A 23,833-nucleotide genomic window follows, 5' to 3' on the forward strand; every position below is an offset into this window, starting at 1 on the left:
GCTGCCACGCAGATCCCGATGTAATGTGTATCACCACCGACAACATTAAAGAAGACTTCAACAGGCGTGGTTCTTCCAGCAGAAGAGACTTTAATGACTTCACTGCTGGCTGCAGAGGAAACCACAATAAACGAAGTTTCGCCTCGATGGATACTTCAATGGCTGGTGGATCGGCAACAACTAACGAGCATCAATATCAGTACTGTGACAAGATATTCTCGAACAACAGTTATGCTCGACGACACGAGAAGAGACAATGTGCTAAGAATATGCCTTGCAAAACGATAAGCTGTAAAAATGGTCGCAAGCAGTTTATAATAAATTATACGTTGAAAAGACACTTGAAGATATGTAAAGGTCCTGCTGCGCTAGAACAGCAATTGATTGATTCGCTTAAGAGTCCTACATTAGCATCTGGTTCGATCAAAAATGGCATCTTTGCAGCTACTGTGATATGTCGATAGCATTTTTCCATGATGCACGAAGAATACTTCTCGTATGAAGTTTCACTGAGATGAGTGCCATGTTTGGTTTATGCCTATTGACAGTTTGAGACGACATGCGAAAAACTGTAAAGGTGAAGTCCGTTCAACTGCTGTGGAACTACCTGCAAACATTTCGACTCCTAGGTTTAGGTTCCAGACTTGTATGCGTACAAGTATGAAAACAGATGTTCAGAAACCGATTGCGATGACGCCTGGACATGAATCTAAGCCTAAGACTGTGCTTGGTGCTTTACGGGTATATGATAGCGTATTCCACTTGGCTTAATCTGTATTTCGTGGAATGTTGAAAGACCACCATTATCTAAATTCATTTAGTGAGTAAACATACATGTGTACATTACTTGATGATATCAAGTAGAACATAATCAATCAGCTTACAGATGAAGTATCAACGTACGGATCTTTAAAATATAACTTACGGCTGGCCTGTGTATATAGCAAACCATTTCCGTTCAAGGACTAAGTGAGGAAATGGGCTTTAAAGACAGTGAATGCACTCATTTACAATTTCGAAGATGCTAAGCAGTCTGTTAAACACAGCAGGTAGCCTATAGAGAAACTCTGTCAAGAAGAAAAAGACTATGTAGGAAAAGGATCTGACTGGTCTCTCTCTGTCTTCGGTAAACCATTTAGAGCTGAGAAACAGTTAGTTCAAGCCAATGCAGAACTAAATGTTTATTAGATTGCTAACTTTCACAAATGTTTCTGTAGTAGAGTAGAAATAAAGTAATAAATAATTCCTTGTAATATTCTTATGTTATTTTAGTAATTTTAATTAAATTATCTTCTTTGTATTGATAATAGATCAAACCAAGGACTATAATATTTCAAATCAATCATTATTTTAACAAGTAATATTTTATTAATTATGTAATTTTTCCTGAATTTCTAGCTTAATAAATACAGATTTCCAAGATGGCGGCCAAGATGGTCGACAAGATAGTGGACACTCTGGAAATAAATAATTACTGCAGTATTGCAAGGCAAAATTAAACTTATATGGTGGTAGCACACTCTAGCAGACGAAAACAATCTGTCGGATCCAAGATGATGGTTTCCAGCAGATGAAAACAAGATGTCAGACGTGAAGTCATACAGACTTACGCAATATGTACATTGGTATTTGTGGTCAGAGGTCAGCCTGTCAGTTGCTTCCATGGAGAAAGGTTCCATAGCCATTTTTATTTTTTCTTTCGCCAGGTTCGACCGAGGAATCAAATCTCTATGACGTAAGTGAATTTGTTTATTAAAATTTGACTAAAATTTGATTAATAAAGTTTTTTTATAAAATATAATTCCCCCCCCCCCCCCCGAATTTCTAGGTTAATTATTAAGAATATGCAAGATGGTATCCGTGGCGTTATTACCAAGATGGTAAAATGTTTTTATTAATTCTTTAAAATCTATTTTTATTAATTTAAAAAAATTTTCCCGAATTTATAGCTTGATATTTACGGATTTTCCAAATGGCTTCCGTAACGAAAATTGCAACTGCTACGTAATAATTCAAAATGGCAGCCATGGCATTCTAATTGTCAAGGTCATGACCTCAACGGCTTATACAGCTTGTAGGCCTACAATATGCGGACATTAAGCAGTTTTGCTGGCTTTTCAACCTTTTGGCATTTTTTGAGGACTAAAATGGACAATTTTACCTCAAAACGGGCATTTTTTCCTCTAAATAGAGAAAAAAAAGTTTTTACTTTTTCTAAGGTCAATGTCAGGGTCATCCAAGATGGCTACCGTGACGTCAGAATCCAAGATGGTGATCGGTTCCTCGCTCTTCTGCTCAGCTCCAGTACCCGGTGATACCAATATATACTATTATCATACACAGTTAAAATACATTTCGTTTGATTTAGATTAATTGTTTTTATTTGCTTGATAGGAGATATACTAAAACATTTCTTATTCTTAATGAATTCAAAAGGACTTTAAAAAGCTAAATATATATGAATAGGTTTAACTTAAGATCAAGTGTCCTACTAAAGTGTTTATTTTTTTAAATATTAGCTCTGAAATTGTTTAAATCGGATAGGCCTAAAGACCAAAAATATAGAAATTTCTGATTTTATAATTTGTTAACTAAACCGATGAATGAAATCTGTCATATAAGTAGTGTTTAAGATCATTTTTTCAATAAGGACATATTCTTAACGAGAAAACGTTTTCATGTATTATTATAATGGCTTGTCACGAAATCACACTTATCACACTTATTTCCTGATTGATTACTGTATATATACACACAAACTGTAATAATGATATGAGTACATAGGTTTAATGTACGTCATAGAGCAGCACTTATAAAGAATATTATGGTGCCCTTCATCTATACAAACCCTCTCTATTACATACAAAATTCTTAGCATATTTTTGTCACCGTGCTTGTTAAAATTGTGACAATTGATTCGTAGCATATTTCATATTAATATTTTATTCCTTTCTTTAATGGAATAGCGTGATACGGTTAAAATTTCAGTTTATATTTAAGTTCATAATAAATTAATTGGCATTTTAATACCTCCTCTCTTCTATTAGGTATATAATAAAATAATTTGTCCCTGTTTCGGTCTGCTCATCTTTATAATGAAAAGCGAGAGTTGTTTTTATGAATGCAGAATTTTGTAGCGAAGCAAGGGTACGTCAGCTAGTTCATTAAATAATGTGAAAGTAATTAATTCAAATTTTTATAAGAATAACGTTTTTTTTCCTAAATTAAGTTCCAGGCTGTCTTAAAATGTTGAAGAGCAAATTTTTCGAATTTATTTTCCTCTGGAAGCGATTCTAAATCCCTCAGGCTCCCCCATTTCGACATCTTTCCAAAATGCCAGGGCCCCGCCGAAGCAAACGGCCACTGAATGGCAGCGAGACTGAGGACGTGGCTACTCACGAGGCCGAGCACGGCGGCGACGGTGGCGACGGTGCCGAAAACGGGCGCGGCGGCCATTGGGCCGGCCGAGGAGTGAGTGACTGTGGCGCCGCTCTCGGCCGGGCCGCCAATCACGGACTGCCTCTTCGCACCGCGCCGTGCCACTTATCGCGGCTCTCGGCCTCGAGGCGGCGCTGATAACAGCGGGACCTCCTCCGAGGTGTCGTCTGCCTCTCGTTCCCGATGGACCGGGCTCCGATGCGCGGTCTGCCACGCCTGCGTGACTACATGGTGACCGGGTCGGTTAGACACCATGTTGGTTAGACGCCCAAAACATTCGCTCAAGTGTAGTGTTTGCATCGTGGAAACAGTTTTAAATTACATATTTATGAAATTGACTTACTAACATTAATCAGACGAGGTCAAGCACCATTTCCGTAATGTTTTGGGCATTACAATATGGCAATGGCGAGGTAGAGAAGTCACTTCAATTACGTCACAGTATGCCGTCTCCTGACAACTCATAATTTCATGCGGTCCATCCTTGATCAGTAGACAAATTTTGCGACCCGCCAGGACTAAGCAGTGGCCTGCCAAACTAACAAAAATTTACAACTCGACAGCTGACGCAGAAAAAAAAAAAACAAATACAAAAAATAACACACGAACAATTTTGGTTTTCAAGGTTGAGACCCTTCGCAGTTGTAGTGCGTACAGATGTTGCGTATTACAGTAGTCATCTTTAGGGTTGAGACTCAATTCAGCCCAGTTGGTTCTCAACTCTGAAGAAGCCTGCTGCAACGCAGACCGAAACCTTGGTACATACTACTATTGAAATACGGCTCTTCTTTGAAAGCCAAGATATGTTAGCAGATAATGTGGAATCTTCTTTAAAATACATTTTTTGAAAAATATTATTTTGAATTTATTTTTTTCACCTCTATAGCTAAGCAATCTGATTTAAAACCAAAATAACGGGAATCGGAGAGGAAAGAGGGCGTAGATACTTATATTTGACACACAAAAAATACAATATATATTGTCCCACCAGAAAATTAAGTTTTCCTAACTAGCTCACGCTGCCTAATTTTTGGCTACTCCTCTAGCCGAATGCTGGTGTTGTTCCTTGCAAGAGAACAGAGCAAGTTCCGCCTTCAGTTTGCCTGATAAATATAGTTTGTTTGTTCGTCTCTTATGACATAAAAACTAATGTAATAATAAAATAGGGTAGGTTGGGGCTATTTGAATCATTCCAACTTTTGACTCAAATTGCAAGACGTCTATTTAATTATTTTTAGTTAGGCACTGAAATTACAGTGCTTCTATGTGTTCTTAACAAGAAAATACAATATAAGATTTGAAAAATGCCATATAACTTTAAACACACAACAAAACAGATTGCCACGTAAATAATGCACTTTTCTGAAAAGGAGGGGTAAATCGGATCAGGAAGTGTGGCTAATTGGATCAGAATTTTCCCCCTAAAAACTTGTATAATATTAAAATATAAATGGTTACAGAAATTTAAAATGAAATTTAAATATTTACACAATTGTCAAAATGGATTTAAACACTCATGATCATACAATTATGAATTTTTTTTTGTGTACTTTAATCACATTTTCCACACTTAAATTGTTTTTGTCCACTAGCTCCTACGCAGTGTTTATGATACCAAATGTTGAACTCTTGACATTGTACCCACTCTCCCTTCTTCTGAGAATTGGTGTCATAATACCGGACTCCACAGAAACCACATGGTGTGTTTTCTTCGTCTTCTGAAAATGGGACATCACTTGAGTCACTGGAATCATTACCGATTTTCCTCACATATTTTTTTAACTTTTTCTTGGCATGTCGCTGGTGCTTCTGATGTTCGTGATTTTCTTTTATTTATTTTTTCTTCCAATAACAGTTTTCTCTTTGCTCCTTCCTTCCTTTCCTTCATATTTTCAGGTGATGTTAGATGAAGTGAAGTATTCTTTTTGTTGTTAATTTTTCTCTTCTTTGGCGCCATTTTAACTGGAGATGGCAAAACTTCTGAAAATTTGATTTCAGAGCAAGTCAATTGGTGAGTTTGTACGTTTGTACTGGAAGGAATGGGTGTTTCATTTGAAGGGCTTGCTGTTGTGTGGAACGGTCCTGGATTGGAGAATGAAGGTGTTTTATTTTGTTCAGGGCCAAAAGTTTCTGAAGGTAGTATCTTCTGGTCGGGTATTAGGTAAGGATTGTAAATATACAGTCCAGTGCACTCAAATCCTTTAACTGCATAGCCTACAGTGGCATCCTTTTTCCAGGCATTATTAAAAATACCACCAAAAACAAATTTGGTAATCGATGCTGTGGGATTGGTGTGAATGAAGGAAGTAGCTTCTTGGTGATAAAATGTCTTCAAAGGCTTGAATAAAGTTATGTCGAGTGGTTGTAGTAATGAGTGGTGTGAGGTGGTAGTCAAAGAAGCTCAATTTGATGTTCTGTGCAAAAATTTAGACACCCGATTGAATGGTGGGAGATGTGGCCATATAGAATAAGCAAACATTTTCCTTTAACACGATTGTTTTCAAAATGCTCAATCCAGGCGATGAACAGATCTTCATTGATGTACCCTGGGTACCTGGTGGAAAGCCTTGTTTGTATTCTTCAAGCATCCTTTGTCCTTTAAAGATTACAAACGGAGGAATGAAAGCCCCGCTGGCACTACAGCATGCAACCACAGTAACATTCTCGCCTCTTTCCAAACTTGTCAGTGAAGTTACTTCTCTTTTGCCCTTTTCACTGATTATTTTAGCTGGTTTGTTGTTCATAGGGAAATCACTTTCATCAATATTATAAATTGATTGAGGCTGTGCCTGAAATCCATTACTGGTTTGAACTTATTTCAACAATTCATAAAAATTGACAACTGCCTGCTTATTCATTCCCATTGCTCGTGCTTTTGATAGACCTTCAGGTTTTCTTAGGGCAATGCTATCTTTGTGGCGACTCATCAATCCCATAAACCAGTCTTTACCGGCCATTTTCACTTCGTCACTCCAAGTAACAGTAATGTTAATTTTTGAAAATTGGAAAACTGATTTACGCACATTAATTGTGGTGATGCCAAAACCACGATTACTTAAGATTTCAATCTCTCTACAAGATCCCTTTCTTGTGCATCTGAAAGAATTGTTGGATGTCCAATAGCCTTTGGTCTGATGTGGGTAATTTCTTCGCCCCTGGCAGCTTTGTCCTTACCTTGTGAAACTCGTCGCGGAAGTGTGGTGAATGGAACATTGAAATGATCAGATGCTGCACGTAAACACAGATGTCCTTGTAGTGTTCTTGCTACGGCCTGATTCATATCTTCTTCTTTCCACTTCAAATACACATCCTTCAATTTATATTTTCTCACCACCTGAAAAAAATTGGGAAACAAACAATTTTTTCCAGCTTTTGGTAATATTATGTTACAGGTCAGCTTACAGTCTTAGAAAAGCAGGTCTGGACACTATTGGCACTTAGGGTTATTACCAGAAACTAAATCATTTAATAAAGAGGCAAATTCGACAGCGTTTGTAGGTTGGGTCAATGCGAGTATCCATACCAGTTCTAGTAAAGCCATGCTTGCAAGTTAAAACTGGAAGAACAAATTTGCATTTTTTAAAATAGTTTAAATTAATCACTTTAATATTTGATAAAATTTCTGAATATTGTTTTTCAAATGCTATTAACGAGTCCAAAAGTATCACACATTAAATTATAGCATGGTAAAAGCAAACAAAACTAATTTAATGACTTGCACGCACGTATAAACTAAACCCATTTAAAAATTAAAAACCTTTTCCCCCATCTTAATTTTTTACAAATAGCTCTGACTTTTTATGGAATTATTTTAACCTAAATATGTGTATTGGGATATTACAAACATACAAAAATTTATTCACGTAATCCTAAGTCAAAACAGCATCATTAAAAACACACAAAACACTGATAAACACACTTCACTCAGCGCAGTTCGCGATGTACGTAATGTTTTCGAAGAAATGAATAAAATTTGTAGAGCCACAGTGGCTATCTGTGAACTGCTTAAACTCATTCTTCCACGAAAGATAAAAAACTGCAGCGCAAACTCGATAAAGATGTCGTGCCACGTCCGAACAACGCTGATCCAAATAGCCCCTCTAAAAATGATTCAAATAGCAGCTTGTGATTACTCTTCGAAAAGGGCTAGTAGTTCCTCAAAAAATCAACAGATCGCGCAAATTGTATCATAAGCATGCGTAGAAAGAATGGCGCTGTAACCACTGAAGAGAGAAACTTTGAGGAAATAATTATTTTTACGTCAGACCTTATATTCTGCATAGATAAAATTACATGAGTATAAAACAAGGGAAAGTACCACTTGCCTGTACAGATTCAAATGCAGTTTCGAAGGCTTCTAAATAGCGCAATCAAAATAATTCCTCAGAACATATTTCAACATATTCCTTCTAAAACGCAAGCTCGAATGTGACGTTGGTGGTGCATAAGGATCAAGGTCCAGCAGGCCATAAGCTTATTTTGATCCGAATAGCCCCTTGATTCAAATAACCCCACCCTTCCCTAAGTCCTCGTCGCTGCCAGCTGCCCTGATATTATTTTAAAATTTTAATTTTTTTGAATAATTTTTAAGGCGATTGGTGCACGGTAAAAAACGGTCACAGGCCCGAAAACAATGAATTTTGTATCATATGACCACTAAAGAGTCTAGATGCCTATGTGGGTGACCGTTACTATGTAGGGAGTTCAGGAGCTTAGTTCCAGCTCGTCAGTGGCGAGATGGCCTTCATACGGGAAGGGTGTCGCTGGTGGTCGCTCTGCGGCCTGCCATCTAGCGGTAACTAACAAAACCTCGAAGATTGTATCTCGCTCTCCCTCTAATACACAACCGATAAGGTTCTATTGTGCCCGGAGGAGGGGAAGGTTTAGCAGGTTTCTCTTTCACTCATCCTTCGCCATGGGGAGGCGGAATGGATTATTTTTTGTCCGTAACTGCGCACATGTGGCTCAGAGCTAACCTCTCCACTCCCGCAAATCTTCTCACTCAACTCTCTCGTTCTCTCACACTATTTCAATAAATCTTTTAAAATCTTCAACATCAATACTTTAAACCATTCAGTTTCCTACGGATTAATTATATTTCATGCACGTGCCCGAATTAAGCTGCAAAAAAATAAAACGGGTAGTCAATTTTTTTCTTCAAAAACCTTCCGAAACACTGTGTGTTAAAAACATTCTGAAAGCCCATTTTTCTAGATAAATGAAAATTCTAAATCACCTACGCCACAAGGAAACATTGTGCTTTAATATTATGTAAAGAAAACACCTCTTAGTTTTATAGTTAGGTAAAGGTGGTGTGATATGTTTTAGATGTCGCACCATCTTATCATCCATGTAGAAGAGTTACCCGAAAAGCTAACAAGACTATTGCCATGGAAATGGAAATATAGTTAAGGAAATATTTTTCAAATGTTTGTAAACAGTAAACAACATATAAAAAATCTAATAAATGTAAAATTAAAATACAAACAACCCTATAGCAAATTTAATTTCAATATGAAAAAGTCTACAATAATGTTTACAAGAAACGAAATTGCAATAGCAATACAAAAATATCGCAATTTTTTTACATTGTTAACATATATATTATTTTTAATAAAGGCCATAAAAATGACATACTCAATATTCGGAATAAAATAAATACCTTAAGCCCTACATAATTGCTGCGATATTCACAATAAATGCTTTTCTTAAATATAGTAACTAAAAACATCGTATATAAATTATGAACATACATATTATGGTGAAGAAAAGTGGACACTATCACACTGAAAAATCTTAGAGGGTAGTTTTCCTCATCTTATTTCTTTCTTTGCGTTTTTGGTCTTGTTCGTTAAAATATTTCATGTTCAAATACTTGATACGCATATACGTTCTTGTCCTGACAAAACAGTATATAACTTCTTCTGGATATTTATTTTCAGTAGTTCCGCAAATAATTTTAGTCAGTGATTCAAAAATCCGCTCTTTTTTGCACAAATTGTTGCCATGAACATTATCAAAACACATTTCAGCGATCTTTATTAATTCAAAAAATTCATTAGTGAGACATTTTAAGTTACCCTTTGATTGTACATGTATCCAGCTATCGTCCTCCGAATTGAAATCCGTAGTGCCAAGGTCAGGGTATTTATTTCTAAAACGGTGAGCTATATAGCCAGAAACATATTTCAGCCCTTCAAGAGAAATTTCGTCACTTGAAAGGGGCCTGGCCTCTAAATCTAAGTCTATTTCTTCCATGTCAGCAAGATCTATTTCATTTAAAGGTGATTTCTCTTGAAATGTCTTTGTAAAATACATTTCCTTGCACAAAAGTAGTTCTGTAATTTCATTCTGATAAGCACTGTCCTGTTCCATTTCATTTGACGAAAAATCACTTACCAAACACATTTCGTCTGTCTTCTCATCCGTGTTTTTCCGTTCAGCAAAAACTGCTGCAGAATGTTTTCACAATATGTAGTTTATAATTCTGTATTTAAAGTAAATGGGCGACAGATGCGTATTTTGATGTCCCATACCTCTAATATACGGAGAGAGAAAAAACCACTCTAACACATCTTAGTTCAGTTTAACTGTTAACAAATATTTAGGTTAACAGGTCCTATACATATTTCCGAATGTTTTACTGACTGAGTTATACTGGACATTAATTAAATTGATCGCTGATATTTATACTTTTAAACGAAATTTTGGATTTATCATTTTATGTAAACTCTAATGCGTTAAAAAGTGTAACGCAACACTACACACAGGTAGTGATGTATAGTGCACTGCCCTATGCACATTAGTTAACAAAAAAATAAAATGAAATATTATTTACTGATAAATAATACCTTGATGTCGTGATACAAGTAACACAGGCTTATCTGATATTTATCTCAATTAGAATACGAAATAAGAAGACAAAATAAATAACTGATTTTACGACTGATTTATTACTTACACAGTACAGTGCATTTTGAAGACAAATGGGTCTTAAGAAGCGAAAATCGTACGCGATTAAAGGATGGTATGGTGTTCGGTATATTAAGGTTTCCCTCAAAGTAACGGTTTGAGAATGCTTTTAAGATATTAGTTACATCCCAACATAAGTTTAAAACATTTCTCTTAAGAGTGTGCTTCGTAGCATTAAAAGATGTGCCTTAATTATTTTGCAAATTTATCATTGTTATGGTGACGATGTCAGGGGTTTTAGTAATTTTTTTTAGAAATATAGTACAGTATTAGCAACTACGTTAAGAACTGTTATTTTATTCACACAGAGAAAAGAAATACAAAATGCTAAAATTTGGCGTTTGTCTTTTTATATACTATATAGGTTGTTATTATATGTGTGTTGTAATATGTATAAAAATGTTAAATATATTCAACAATATTTGGTAATTATGTATATTAAAAAACTTTTATGTACGCGACTTGAAACTACGTGAAAGGTTTTCAGTCTATAAAGGCCTATTCTATGATTTTTTTAAAATTATTAATTCTTATGCAAACAATTAATGAAATTGAAAGTTTCTTAAATTTTCAGTATATGCATAGCATTACAGTTATTCCAAACAATTCTCTACCAGTGTTTACCTAAGGTTTGCATGTTAAGATGGTTCTTCTACTAATACACGTATATTACAAGCGGTTTGTAATAGATTAAATGAGGTAAGTAAGAATTCGTTTTTATGAACATTGTGTATGAAATTATAAATTTTGAGACGTATAATAACAAAAAGAAGTGCGTTCCGAAGACATATGTCGGTAGTGTTACCCACTGAAACATTATTCCCACTTCAACTCTCTGTAAAAATAAAAGTATGGGATTGAATGCGTCAAAAGGGGTATATAAATAAATTTGAGGCTTCTTCCTTATTTCATACGCTGGTGTCCCCCACTTATAATTGCAAACAAAAATTTTTCCTCGATGTTGTAATTTACTCTGCGTATTCACAAAAAGTTTGGCAGTAAAAAGGTATTTAATTTTTAAAAATGAAAGCATTCATGTTTCGAAAAAAATATTAAAGCGAAGTGGGGAAAAATGTTTACAGATACTCCAGTAAAATTTTCAGTTCGATTGTTTTGATAGTTTCGGAGCTGTTGCGAGTTTAGTTTGGAGGATTTTTAGGCCACGCGAGGCAAGTTTGGCTCTTTTTCGTTTCCTTCCAGCGTAGGAAGCAGGGAACAAATGCCGATACCCGGCTTCACCTCGCATCCTCTGCTGGCCTTCCCTTGTCCTCTCCAGATGTATTACTGTATATTAGCTCCATGAATGCGACCTTGACAGACCCTTCGTTTCTTCGGCTTCCTCTCTCGTCCTCCCTCTACACCCCATTCTTCCCCCTCCCCACCCGCAGGCTGCGGCCAGCCGTCCGGAGTTCCGCTGGACTACCTGGTTCCGACAAGCGCCACCCTCAGCGCCACGTCACGGGGACATTCTTCCCAGCGGCGAGAGTTTTACACGCAGCACTAGAACTATCACTCCAGAGGGCGTGTTTTGAGTCGGATCATATCTAAAACAAAAGGATATGAAAATATATACATAACTTAATAGTGTTCTGCCAATTATGTTTTCATTTTCATTTAAATTTATTCTTTAAATCGCTCCTGAAGTAGTCCAGCAGTGATCAATGGAAATTGTCAATATTAAACTGTAATTTTGACGATGAAATTTTTTTTCTTTCTTTTATAGGTGCAGAAACCTATTAGTACACTCGTTTCTTGAACTATACTTAAGTTTAACATAATTATGTGTTTTCTAAATAATTCTGGCTTGGAATAAAAATAAATGCATTTAAAATGACATATCTCAGTAAAAAAAAGTTTATTAAAAATATCCTAGGTATATTATGTCTTAAAAAGAAGCATAAAAAATAAACATGTACAGTTAAATTAGTTTTGTTGTAAAATTTTCCATGCACCAATCGCCTTAAGGTGCGAAGATGGTATAATAAAGACTATAGTGCTGCGATGAGATACGCATCTTCAGCATCAACTGCGCATGTTAATTCTTTTAGTATTAAGAGTTGATAATTTCATGACAGTTAAATTATTCCTACCCACATGCTAGTCTTGTGAGACACGCAGTGTTCATATAAATTTTCGTACACGAGTACGAATATTACTCACTTTAAACATGAACTTAAAAAAATTATCTTAAATCATTAATAACACATTAACTAACTTACTAAGTCTATGGCAGAAACACTTTCCTTTCTTTTACTTCCGTTTACTATATTCATTTCAGAAAATGGAAGTCGGGGGGTCGTGATCCAGCGAAGTTTCTAAGAAGATCTAGTTATCTACAACTACGAAGAATTTTTCGTTTACTAGAAGCGCATTCTTGATACAATAGTCCATAAATTTATGTTATTTCTAAAAGTAAAATTTTATGGAATCATTTTTCTATCCGGAAAAACTTTGTTTTATGTGTAATTTTCTTTTCTGAGAAACTAATAGAATTAACATTTGTTTTTGAAATACTTTTTTATACCACAACTTTATCCGGCAACAATAAAATTAATGAATACATTATTTGCAGATGTGGTCGAGCTCAAGAAACTTTTCCTTCTTGGAACAATGTATGTATAGTACGCACGTATAATTACTTAGCCTACATCGTGACAACATAGTTTGTAAAAGGAAGGGGAGGGTCGTGCCATCATTGAAACAATAATTTTGGAAACAATGTGCCGGATTAAACAAGCTTGAGGGTTGGGTACTTCTGATAAAAGAACTTATCATAATTATGATATAGAAAGAAAATAATTCAGCTAAAAATAGCAAAAAATCAGAAAAAATTAAAATTGTCCTATTTTGAGAGAAAAATTCCCATTTTGAGGGGAAATTTCCCGCTTTAGTCTTCAAAAATGTTAATACCTTGAAATGTCTTAAAAGCTGTTTAAGAGATCTAAAAGCGCGCAGCCATAAGCCGCTGAGCTCATGACCAAGACAATTAGGTTATCATGGCCGCCATTTCGAATTGTGGCTTCGTCGTTGCAAATTTAGTTTAGGCCGCCATCTTGAAAATTAGTAAATATTAAGCTAGAAATTCCGGACAAAATTTTAAATTAATAAATAAAAATTCTTCTAGTAATAAACATTCCTACATCTTGGATTATGTCGTCACATCTGCCTACTTAAAAATCCGTAAATAAAAACCAATTTTAATGGGAAAAGAATTAAAAAAAAAAAAACAGAAAAAAATTATTAATCAAATTTTGATAAAATTTTAATTTAAAAACGGACTTACATCATAAATGCCATGCTAACGTTTGACTGTTTACCATTTCCTTAAATTGGCTACTGAACATGTGAAAAAAATCAGACATATATATTGTATTCTTGTTAACATTAATACATACTATAAGATACAGATTTCTAAAATAAAGTGTACTTAAAAATTGTTAGTAGAAAATGCAAAATATTGGCCTTATTAGGAACCTATGTTCCAAATAAGGCCAGTCACTACAAATGTGTGTAGATTACATTGTATTTGTTAACACTAGCCCACAAAAACACATAAATTTGCTTTTTGCAAACATTTGGAATAGGATATAAAGAGTATTGCAGTTGTTAGTCAACCTTGATCACAAAAAAGAAATCCTAAAAAAGAGTAATTGGTACTTGGATAAATTTCTGGCCGAGAGGTAATGTATTACATCAGTATAAATGCACGCAAGTAATTAAACGTTCAGCAACATATGTGAAGCATATGGTAACAGAATTATTCATAAGTCAACACACTTAGTCAGATTCCAAGCACCCAGAGCATACCCAATTACATATCTTGCCTCGCTTTGAAATGCCAACACATTTCTCATGAAAATACACCACGCATATGTGACACAAGATCATGTCGGCTACTTCATAAATTTCACAGATGGGACAATACCAACTGTCCTTCCTTGTTTTCATGCCACTTGTGCTAGGAGTAGCGCAATCGTCCTGTGGAACTCGTTTCTTGGGAACCTGGTGGTGTGATGTCTGTTTTGCCAAATTGCGTGTCCTTCGTAACAAATCATTATGATCTATGCCCTTGACAATGGTTCTTCCTTTCTTCTTGTTGGATATGTTTTTCGGTGTTTTCTTCTCTTCGAATAATGAAAGTCTTACACTCTGACCCCTGTAGTTTAAGGATTTTTTTCTGTTCGTGGGCGCCTTCTTCAGTTGCGGTGATGACAAAGTATGTAATGTATAAAAAAATATTTCTCTACATGTGCCACCATAATTACGGTTGTTTTTAGAGTGTGTAGACCAATAAGTTCAAATGGCATTGTTGGTCTACACCCTTCCATTTTTACCTTGGCCTTAATGGGAACACTTGCAATGGGCGACGTTTCGCTTCTTACATCATAATGACTTCAAATATTGGTTAGTACTAATATTACATACGAAAGTAGACAGCCAGAGCTTTAATAATATATTTAAAACGTGTTAGTTTTCTTTACTATTTACATAGATTTAAGAGAAATTCACCCACCGAAATATTACATCAGCCACTTCGCGTCATACCATAAACGAAACTGGTGCACACCTTGTGGCTACTAAACTAATTGGCGGCCTCTGTTTTCTAGTTTACATACTAGATGGTAGCTGCGCACAAGGGCACGCCACTACTTTCGTATCTGCGCGCTCTGATTTTATAACAATCATATGGCCTTATTGGCGTAAATGGCCTTATTTGGTCAAGGTACCATATATATATATTGACAGCTAGTAAGACGACACGTCCACCATATAGTTAAGGTCTGCTGGAGGACTCCATCTGGGATCCGACATAAGGTTTTCGTCTGCTAGAAGGAGATATAATCTTGCTAGTTTGATTTTGAACTGTTAGAGTGCAGTAATTATTTATTGCCAGGGCGCCCGCCATATTTAAATTCGACCGCCATCTTGAAAATTTATATTTATTAAGCTAGAAATTAGGGAAAAATACCAAAATTCATCCGAAAAATCACCTATTAAAATAATGATTTATTCGAACAATTCCTGTTCTAGTTTAGATACTTGATCAATAAAAACGAATTAAATTTTATAAAAATTATATTCAGAAAATCAGCTTAGGTTCCTAGTCTACCAACCTCCAGTAAGCCGATGATGACATAGCCTATTGTATGACATCTTAGAAAATTGTATTTACTGTCATATAAATTCGCAAAACATTTTTAAATTCATCAAAAAAATCATTTATTAAAATAATGTTTAACTCGGTTGATTTCCATTCTTGGTTTAATTCTCGTCCAGTGATAAGAGAATCTAAAGATAAAATAAATTTAAATTCGGTATTAATTAACTTTCGTGGAGTTTATTAATCATTCTCTCTACGAAAAACGACTCTATACAAGAAAACTGCCCGTAAAAATAAATATGATGTCGTTGTGCCTACCATGGGAATCTTATTTTTAGATGCTTGGAATAACTTTCAAATAGGACTTTACTATGTTAGGCGTAATAGTCCAAGTGTCTTCGGACCACGAGGACAGGCCATGTACAATGTCAGGCGTACTATAGATCATACATATCCGGACCACAAGGCCTTCTTCGTCGAACTGTCATACCTTAATTATCGATAAAATCAATTACAAGCAATTAGAACAAAGGAACATGCTTTACGCTTACTAAAGAACCAAGATATCCTAAAAAATGTTTTATGAAGACCAATAGGTTTTAAACTTAAATAATATTCAGAGCTACTATAGATTTGTCTACGCACATTTAACAAAATGACACACATTCAACAAAATCAAAAAGAATATTCAATACTCAGTAAGAAATCAGATTTTGTGATATATCAACAATCACTATTAAAAACCAGAACATTTTTTACAATTTTTATTACACAAATACAGGTAAAACAACTAATTATTGTGTGCAGCCTGTTTCCCTCAGTTATATGACTTTGAAGGCTTTTTCTTTGATTTGCGAATGGTTTACTGCACAAAGCGAAGCATGTAGAAGTCTTAATGTGTCGAACAATATGTCGTGATATTCCCATGATGGGTGTTAAATCCCTTCTGCTCCTGTCATATTGATTGCATGTTTATTATAAATATTATGAATGTCCCTATTGACCCAGTGATCATCGTAAGCTTTATCAGAATACTTTATTTTATCACGACGTTTCCATCGTTTTGGTCTGAAATTCTCATCACAATCTTAGTCTTCGATTACGTCACCAGCTTCTGAGTCACTTTCACCACCATCATAGAAGCCAGTGTCTTCACCTAGATTACTGTAAGAACTCGAATTCGTTGATGTTGAAGCTTCTGCAGCGTCTAAAAGCTTTCTTTTTAAGCATCTATCATTATTCCAAAGTATGGAGGTGCTACTTGATATCAGCTAGAATTTTTCCAACTTTTCACGGCGATGATACTTCCATTGGATCAGTCTTCCTTAAACCATCATCATCCTTCAATTTAAGTTCTTTGCCATGATCAGGAGCGCTATGAACATACTCATGTTCAAGATGTGCCGCCAATTAAAATTTGTGGCACAATTCTGAAATTGAATTATTGAAACATTCTGTCGATAGTCATTTTTTGCTGCAAAAACTTAAACTTTTTCAGGCTCCTGTACACTCCCATTTGATCTTTGTCAGACCTTTCTCCCCTAACTTTCCCAGCAAGTGCTATCGTCTTATCCCCGCCTTTAGCGTACATATATCGCCTGTAATTCTTCTCCGAGCCGTCACAAGAAGTGCTATGTCCTGCAAAATATTAGAGCAGCTAGGTTCTGAGAGCCAGCCTTACGCGAGCGATTTCAGGCACGAGCATGGGTCATTTTACTCGAGCCCTCGATACGTCACAAAGTCTCTGCAGAGAGTGTTTCCCACTGGCAGCAGCACATTTCCCACCCTCCCCCCTTACAAACTTTCCCGGGAACTAGGCCCAGTTGAACAGGCGGTCGTCAACCCCGAGATAATTTCAAGGCCACGACACCAGTCTCAGAATGTATCGCACGCTATAAGACGATGCAGAAGCTTTAACATCAACGAATTCGAGTTCTTACAGTAATCCAGGTGAAGACACTGGCTTCTATGATGGTGGTGAAAGTGACTCAGAAGCTGGTGACGTGATCGAAGACTATGCTGAAGCACATTAAGCAAACAAGATCGAAAACTATTTTGAGATTTTCAGGCCAAAACGATGGAAACGTCGTGATAAAACAAAGTATTGTGATAAAGCTTACGATGATCACTGGGTCAATAGGGACAGTCATAATATTTATAGTAAACATGCAATCAATCTGACAGGAACAGAAGGGATTTAATATCCATCATGGGAATATCCCAACATATTGTTCGACACATTAAGACTTCTACATGCTTCGCTTTGTGCAGTAAACCATTCGCAAATCAAAGAAGTAGCCATCAAAGTCAAATAACTGAGGGAAGCTGGCTGCACACAATAATTACTTGTTTTACCTGCATTTGAGTAATAAAAATTATAAAAAAATATTCTGGATTTTAATAGTGGTTGATGATATATCACAAAATCTGATTTCTTACTAAGCTTCAGTTCTCTCGACTGCATGTTCAATGTGTGCCTTATGTGTCCATAGTGTGTCTGGTGTGTGTATTGTGTGTTCATTGCATGTCCTGTGTGTGCACTGTGAGTCCTTTGCGTGTACTGTGTTTGTACTGTGTTTTTAATGTGTGTTTACTTTTGTTTAATTGTGTGTCCAGTATGTGTTTGTGTATTCATTGTGTGTACTTTGTGGTCATTGTTTGTATCCAGTGTTTGTGCTGTGTGTTCATTGCATGTTAAGTTTGTGCACTGTGAGTCCATTGCATGTACTGTGTGTATACTGTGTGTTCATTGCATGTTAAGTTTGTGCACTGTGAGCCCATTGCATGTACTGTGTGTGAACTGTGTGTACATTGCGTGTCCTGTGTGTTCATTGTTTGTACTGTTTGTGTACGTTTTGTCCATTGTGTGAGTATTGTGTGTTCTTTTTTTATTTTGTTGAATGTGTGACATATTGTTAAATGTGCGTAGTCAAATCTATAGTAGCTCTGAATATTATTTCAGTTTAGAATCTATTGGTCTTCATAATACATTTTTCAGGATTTGTTGGTCCTTTAGTAAGCGTAAAACATGTTCCTTTGGTCTAATTGCATGTAATTGATTTTATCGATATTTAAGGTATGACAGTTTGACAAAGAAGGCCTTGTGGTCCGGATATGTATGATCTATACGCCTGACATTGTACATGGCCTGTCCTCGTGGTCCGAAGACACTTGGACTATTACGCCTAACATAGTAAAGTCATAGTTGAAAGGTATTCCAAATATCGAAAAATTAGATTTCCATGGTAGGCACAACGTCATCATATTTATTTTTATGGATAGTTTTTTTGTATAGAGTCGCTTTTCTTAGAGAGAATGATTAATAAACTCCACGTAAGTTAAATAATACCGAATTTAAATTTATTTAATCTTTATATTCTTTTACTACTGGACGAGAAACAATCAAGAATGGAAATCAACCGAGTTAAACATTATTTTAATAAGTGATTTTTTAATGAATTTGAAAATGTTTTGCGAATTTATATGACAGTAAATACAATTTGCTAAGATCGCAAACAATAGGCTGTCATCATCGGCCTACTGGAGGTTGGTAGACTAGGAACCTAAGCTAATTTTCTGAATATAATTTTTATTAAATTTAATTTTTTTGCATTGAACCAGTTTCTTATCTAGAACAGGAATTTATAGAATAAATCATTATTTTAATAAGTGATTTTTCGGATGAATTTTGGTATTTTTCCCTAATTTCTAGCTTAATAAATATAGATTTCCAATATGGCGTACGGATGTCAATATGGCGGGCAACCTAGCAATAAATAATTACTGCACTCTAACAGTTCAAAATTAAACTACCATGATTGTATCTCCTTCTAGCAGATGAAAACCATGTATCGGATCCAAGATGGAGACCTCCAGCAGACCTAAACTAGATATGGACGTGTCGTCTTACTAGCTGGTAATACACACACACACACAGATATATATATAAATATATATATATATATATATATACACACACACACCTTGGTATTAGTGGTGGGAGGTCCGTCTGTGTATGAGCTCTATTTAGGAAGGAGCAGTCAACATTTTTATTTTTGCTCTCACCGGTTTCGAACCTAAAACTCTATGATGAATGTCCGTTTTTAAATTAAAATTTTATGAAAATTGGATTAATTAAATTTTTTTAATTTTTTCAAATCTTTTCCTTTTAAAATCGGTTTTTATTTGCGGAATTTTTAATAGGCTGATGTGACGACATAACCCAAGATTTAGGAATGTTTATTACTAGAATTTTTATATATTAATTAAAAAAAATTTCCTGAATTTCTAGCTTAATATTTACTAATTTTTAATATGGCGGTTTCAACGAAATTTGTAACGATGAAGCCATAATTCCATTGGTGGCCATGATATCCTAATTGTCTTGGCCATGGCAACTATTTTGAATTATGACATCACCGGTGTAATTTTTGTAATGGCAGCCATCTTGTAAATCTTTACTATTCAATTTTAATGAAAAAATTTAATAATCATTAAAAAATTAATACAATGTTAATAAAAAATCTTTAAAAAAACATTTTTGCACATATCGTTACGCCCACCATATTGAGTTCTATAAATTTTGCATGTTTCGTTATACCAGCTATCTAGGATGTTTATGATGTCATCGTTACACTTTACGATATTTCCGATATATTGGATTCTAGAACATTGCACATTTCGTTACGGCCATCATCTTAAAAAAACGGATTTTCAATGCTAGAAATTCGGGAAAAATTTAATTAATAACAATTTACTAAAATATTATTCAAAACATGGACTCGCATCTTTGGTTAGATCCCGGTGAGGACAAAAAATAGAAAACGACACATCCTTCCTCCATGGAATCGGCTTGAAGACTGACCTCCGATCACCAATACCAAGATATATATATATATATATATATATATATATATATATATATATATATATAACCAGCTAGTATGATGTCATGTCTACCATCTTGTTTTCAACTACTGGAGGCCACCATCTTTTTTCGTCTATTAGAGTCTACTGACATCATGTTAGTTTAATTTTTTGTTCACCATACCTTTGACCTTGACTGTTTACATTGAACTTTGACCTCGAACTTGAACTTTGGCATTGACCTTGAATTGTACTTTGACCTTATAATTTGAACTTAACCTTGACCTTTAACCTTCAACTTTGACCTTGGCCTTTGTTCTTGACCATCACGGCCATTTTGGATCCACCATTTTGTGTTCAGTACTCGCTACCAGGAGCGATAGGTAACATATATCACCTGCAAGAGGACATTACCACTATTCTAGCGTTTATTAGAACTCTATCCTTGCTCAACAAATAAGAAGTTCGCAAGCTAGCAGAAGCTGTTTTAGTAATTTTTCATTCATTTAATTTTTTGTATTCTTTTTCATTATTTTTATTTTAGTTATTTTATTTCTATTTTATAATTTTTGTTCTGTAATTTTATGACATAAAAAAAGGGTGTGATGGTTTTATCCGTGTGCCCCAGATTATTCTTTTCAATATTATGATGGTTTTCTCCGTGTGCTCCCGATTATTCTTGTCAATATTACGATGGTTTTCTCCGTGTGCTCCCGATTATTCTTGTCAATATTTTGATAGTTTTTTCCGTGTGCTCCTGATTATTCCTGTGGTTTCTCCAACTGCTTCTGGTTGTTCCTGTGGTTTCTCGAAGCGCTTCTGGTTATTTGTGAGACACCGATCTCTGCATGAAGGATCGTTTACTTAAGGAATCATGTCGTTTTATTCTAGGTAACATATAATTAGTGAATTTAAGCTAATAAATCAGTATTTTCAATATTTTTAACAGGTGGAATTAAAAAAAAATTATCAACTCAGTAAGTTAGTATGTTTCGGGGGCTCTGGGCACAGGCTTTAAGGCTGTGGAGCCGGGAGCCGGGTCAATGACCGATTGCTCTGACATTACGGCGGTCATCTTGGATGACCGTGACCTTGAACTTTGACCCAACAGCCATTTTTTATCCGCCATATTGGATACGCCATATTTAAATCGAGCGCCCACTCACTCATGATGAAATTTTCGTCACGACCGCCATATTGTTTTTTTTCTGTTCCGCTGGAGGCCGCCATCTTGGATACCATCGACTTTGTTTCTGCTGTTTGTTTCTAGAGAGCGCCAGCGTTGCTCTGTCTCATTACACAAAGTCAATGTTTAATTACCTACCAGAGCTATTATGGTCCTTATCGGCTTATAAAATTAAATTTTTTATGCAAAATACATTGGAAGCGCTGCGAATCGACCCATCGCATCCCTGATCTCTAGGTTGGAAAACATACACCTTTAACCGCACAGCCATCGAGACATTTACCAGACTGAGAATTAAATAAGGTTTATATAAAATAACATGCATATTCGGACTTGTAATTTTTTTTTAAATTTTAAGTAATAATAGCACTACCTGTTCGAGACAGAACCGCCATCTTGTATTAAGTCACAACTGTTGCAATTCGCGTTACGGCTGCCATCTTGAAATATTTTTTATTATCCGATTTTAATTAAAAAATGTTCAAAATTAATTAAAAAAATAACTTATTAATATACTGATTGATTAGATCGATTCCTGGCCTTAGTTCGATCCCTGGACGATGCAAAAAAAATTAATTTTATGTAAAACAAATAATTTCAATAAATCATGTTCAAAATTCTTAAAGAGTTTTAAAATCCAATACTACCAGCCTCCAGTAAGCTGTCATATTGGAAATTTGTATTTATTAACCTAGAAATTCGGGGTTAAATCCATAATACACCGAAAAAATCACTCATCAATTTACATTTTGAATCGATACTTGGTTCAATCCCTGGGCGATACAAAACAACTTTAATTAAAAAAGTGCCAACAAAGTTACAGGTTTGAGAAAATAAAAACACAGCAAGTTCTTTTAAAAAAACTAAAAAATTATTACATACATTCACTACTACAAGTACAAAAAAACACAGACAAATTACTAAAGTCTTCAGCATTTCTCGATTTCTGCATCTGCCACCCACGAATTAAAGCGAGGTGGAAAGCCCCACCACTTGACGCAGGATCGACCATTTCTTCGTTTTATAATCTTCTCCACCAAGTACGCATCGGTATAAAACATTGGCTGAATCTCTTCGGCATAGAAGCCACCACGAATAGGTTTGCTGTCCAAATCTTCGAGGTAGTAGATCCTAGGCTCTGATTCACGAACATGTGTCACACGGAAAAGTTCGGGGCTCCAGTTAGCAGTGAAACCTTTCTCGAAGATACCTTTCTGCTTGTAGATTCGCGCAATGTCACCGACGTTAGCTTTAATATTTCGTGGATCATGCTTCTTTGTGTTGGAAAACACTGTTCTAAGTAGGCGATTGTCCTTTACGTACTTTGGCTTCATTTTCGTGGTAGAATGCACTGTTGAATTATACTCGCTTGTTAGTTTCGGCAAGATGTCAAGAAACTTGTAGTTTCCGTTAGCCGTGAACTGTCGCCACATCTTGGAACGCAAAGTTCTGTTAAACCTTTCGAGAACGGAGGCTTTGACATTACTAAATGTAGAGTAGTGTTTGATGCCATACTTCTTCATCAGAGCCTTGAAGGTTGCATAGTAGAATTCTTTCCCGAGGTCCGTTTGCAGGTATGTCAGTACACGACAATCACGCAAAATATTGTCCATGGCCTTGGTTACTTCAGTTGCAGGCTTTGATTTTGCAGGTCTAGCCCAAGCGAACTTGCTATAAACATCGATGACTGTCAACATGTACTTGAAACCTTTATTCAATCGGGAATATGGTATCATCTCAACAAGGTCCGCCTGGAATAAATCATCAATTCCACGAACAATGACCTTGCGACGAAGGTATTTTCATCTAGCAGGAGCATGAATTTTGCGAAAATTCCGGTTCGACTCATTGTATGTAGCCGGCTTCCCTCAGTTCTTCGAGTATGGAGACTATTACGTTGATGTGCGAATAGTTTCCTGCACCAAGCGAAGCATGTAAGTAGGTAAGTATAGTTCATATGGGGACAGGGGCTGGGGGCTGGGGAGCCGGGGAGCCATGGCCACCATCTTGGATTACGTCACTTCCGGCGGCCATCTTGGATTACGTAACTTCCGGCCGCCATCTTGGATTACGTCACTTCCGGCCGCCATCTTGGGTTACGTAACTTCCGGTCGCCATCTTGGATTACGTCACTTCCGGCCGCCATCTTGGATTTGACTTTAACCTTTGACCCCGACGACCATTTTGTTTTCTAGAACATTCCACCTTATTATGACGTCATGTCCGCCATCTTAAAAATCCTTATTTATTATCCGATTTTAATTAAAAAA

The 23,833-nt window shown here is 35.8% G+C and overlaps 1 protein-coding gene across 2 annotated transcripts in view; it reads right to left on the reverse strand.

Annotated features, from left to right (window-relative positions):
- The window catches only part of LOC134527116 (uncharacterized), a 65,219-nt gene extending 61,674 nt beyond the window's left edge, over positions 1–3,545 (reverse strand). The window contains exon 1 of one of the 2 annotated variants that reach the window (XM_063359477.1): positions 3,400–3,545. In XM_063359477.1, the coding sequence (XP_063215547.1) occupies positions 3,400–3,456 (57 nt within the window). In that variant the 5' untranslated portion in view covers positions 3,457–3,545. The remainder of the gene's footprint in view (positions 1–3,399) is intronic. The other variant, XM_063359476.1, reaches the window with a different exon arrangement.
- Positions 3,546–23,833: the final 20,288 nt, after the last annotated feature.

Source organism: Bacillus rossius, chromosome 1 (assembly GCF_032445375.1).
Source record: "Bacillus rossius redtenbacheri isolate Brsri chromosome 1, Brsri_v3, whole genome shotgun sequence".
NCBI lineage: Eukaryota > Metazoa > Arthropoda > Insecta > Phasmatodea > Bacillidae > Bacillus > Bacillus rossius.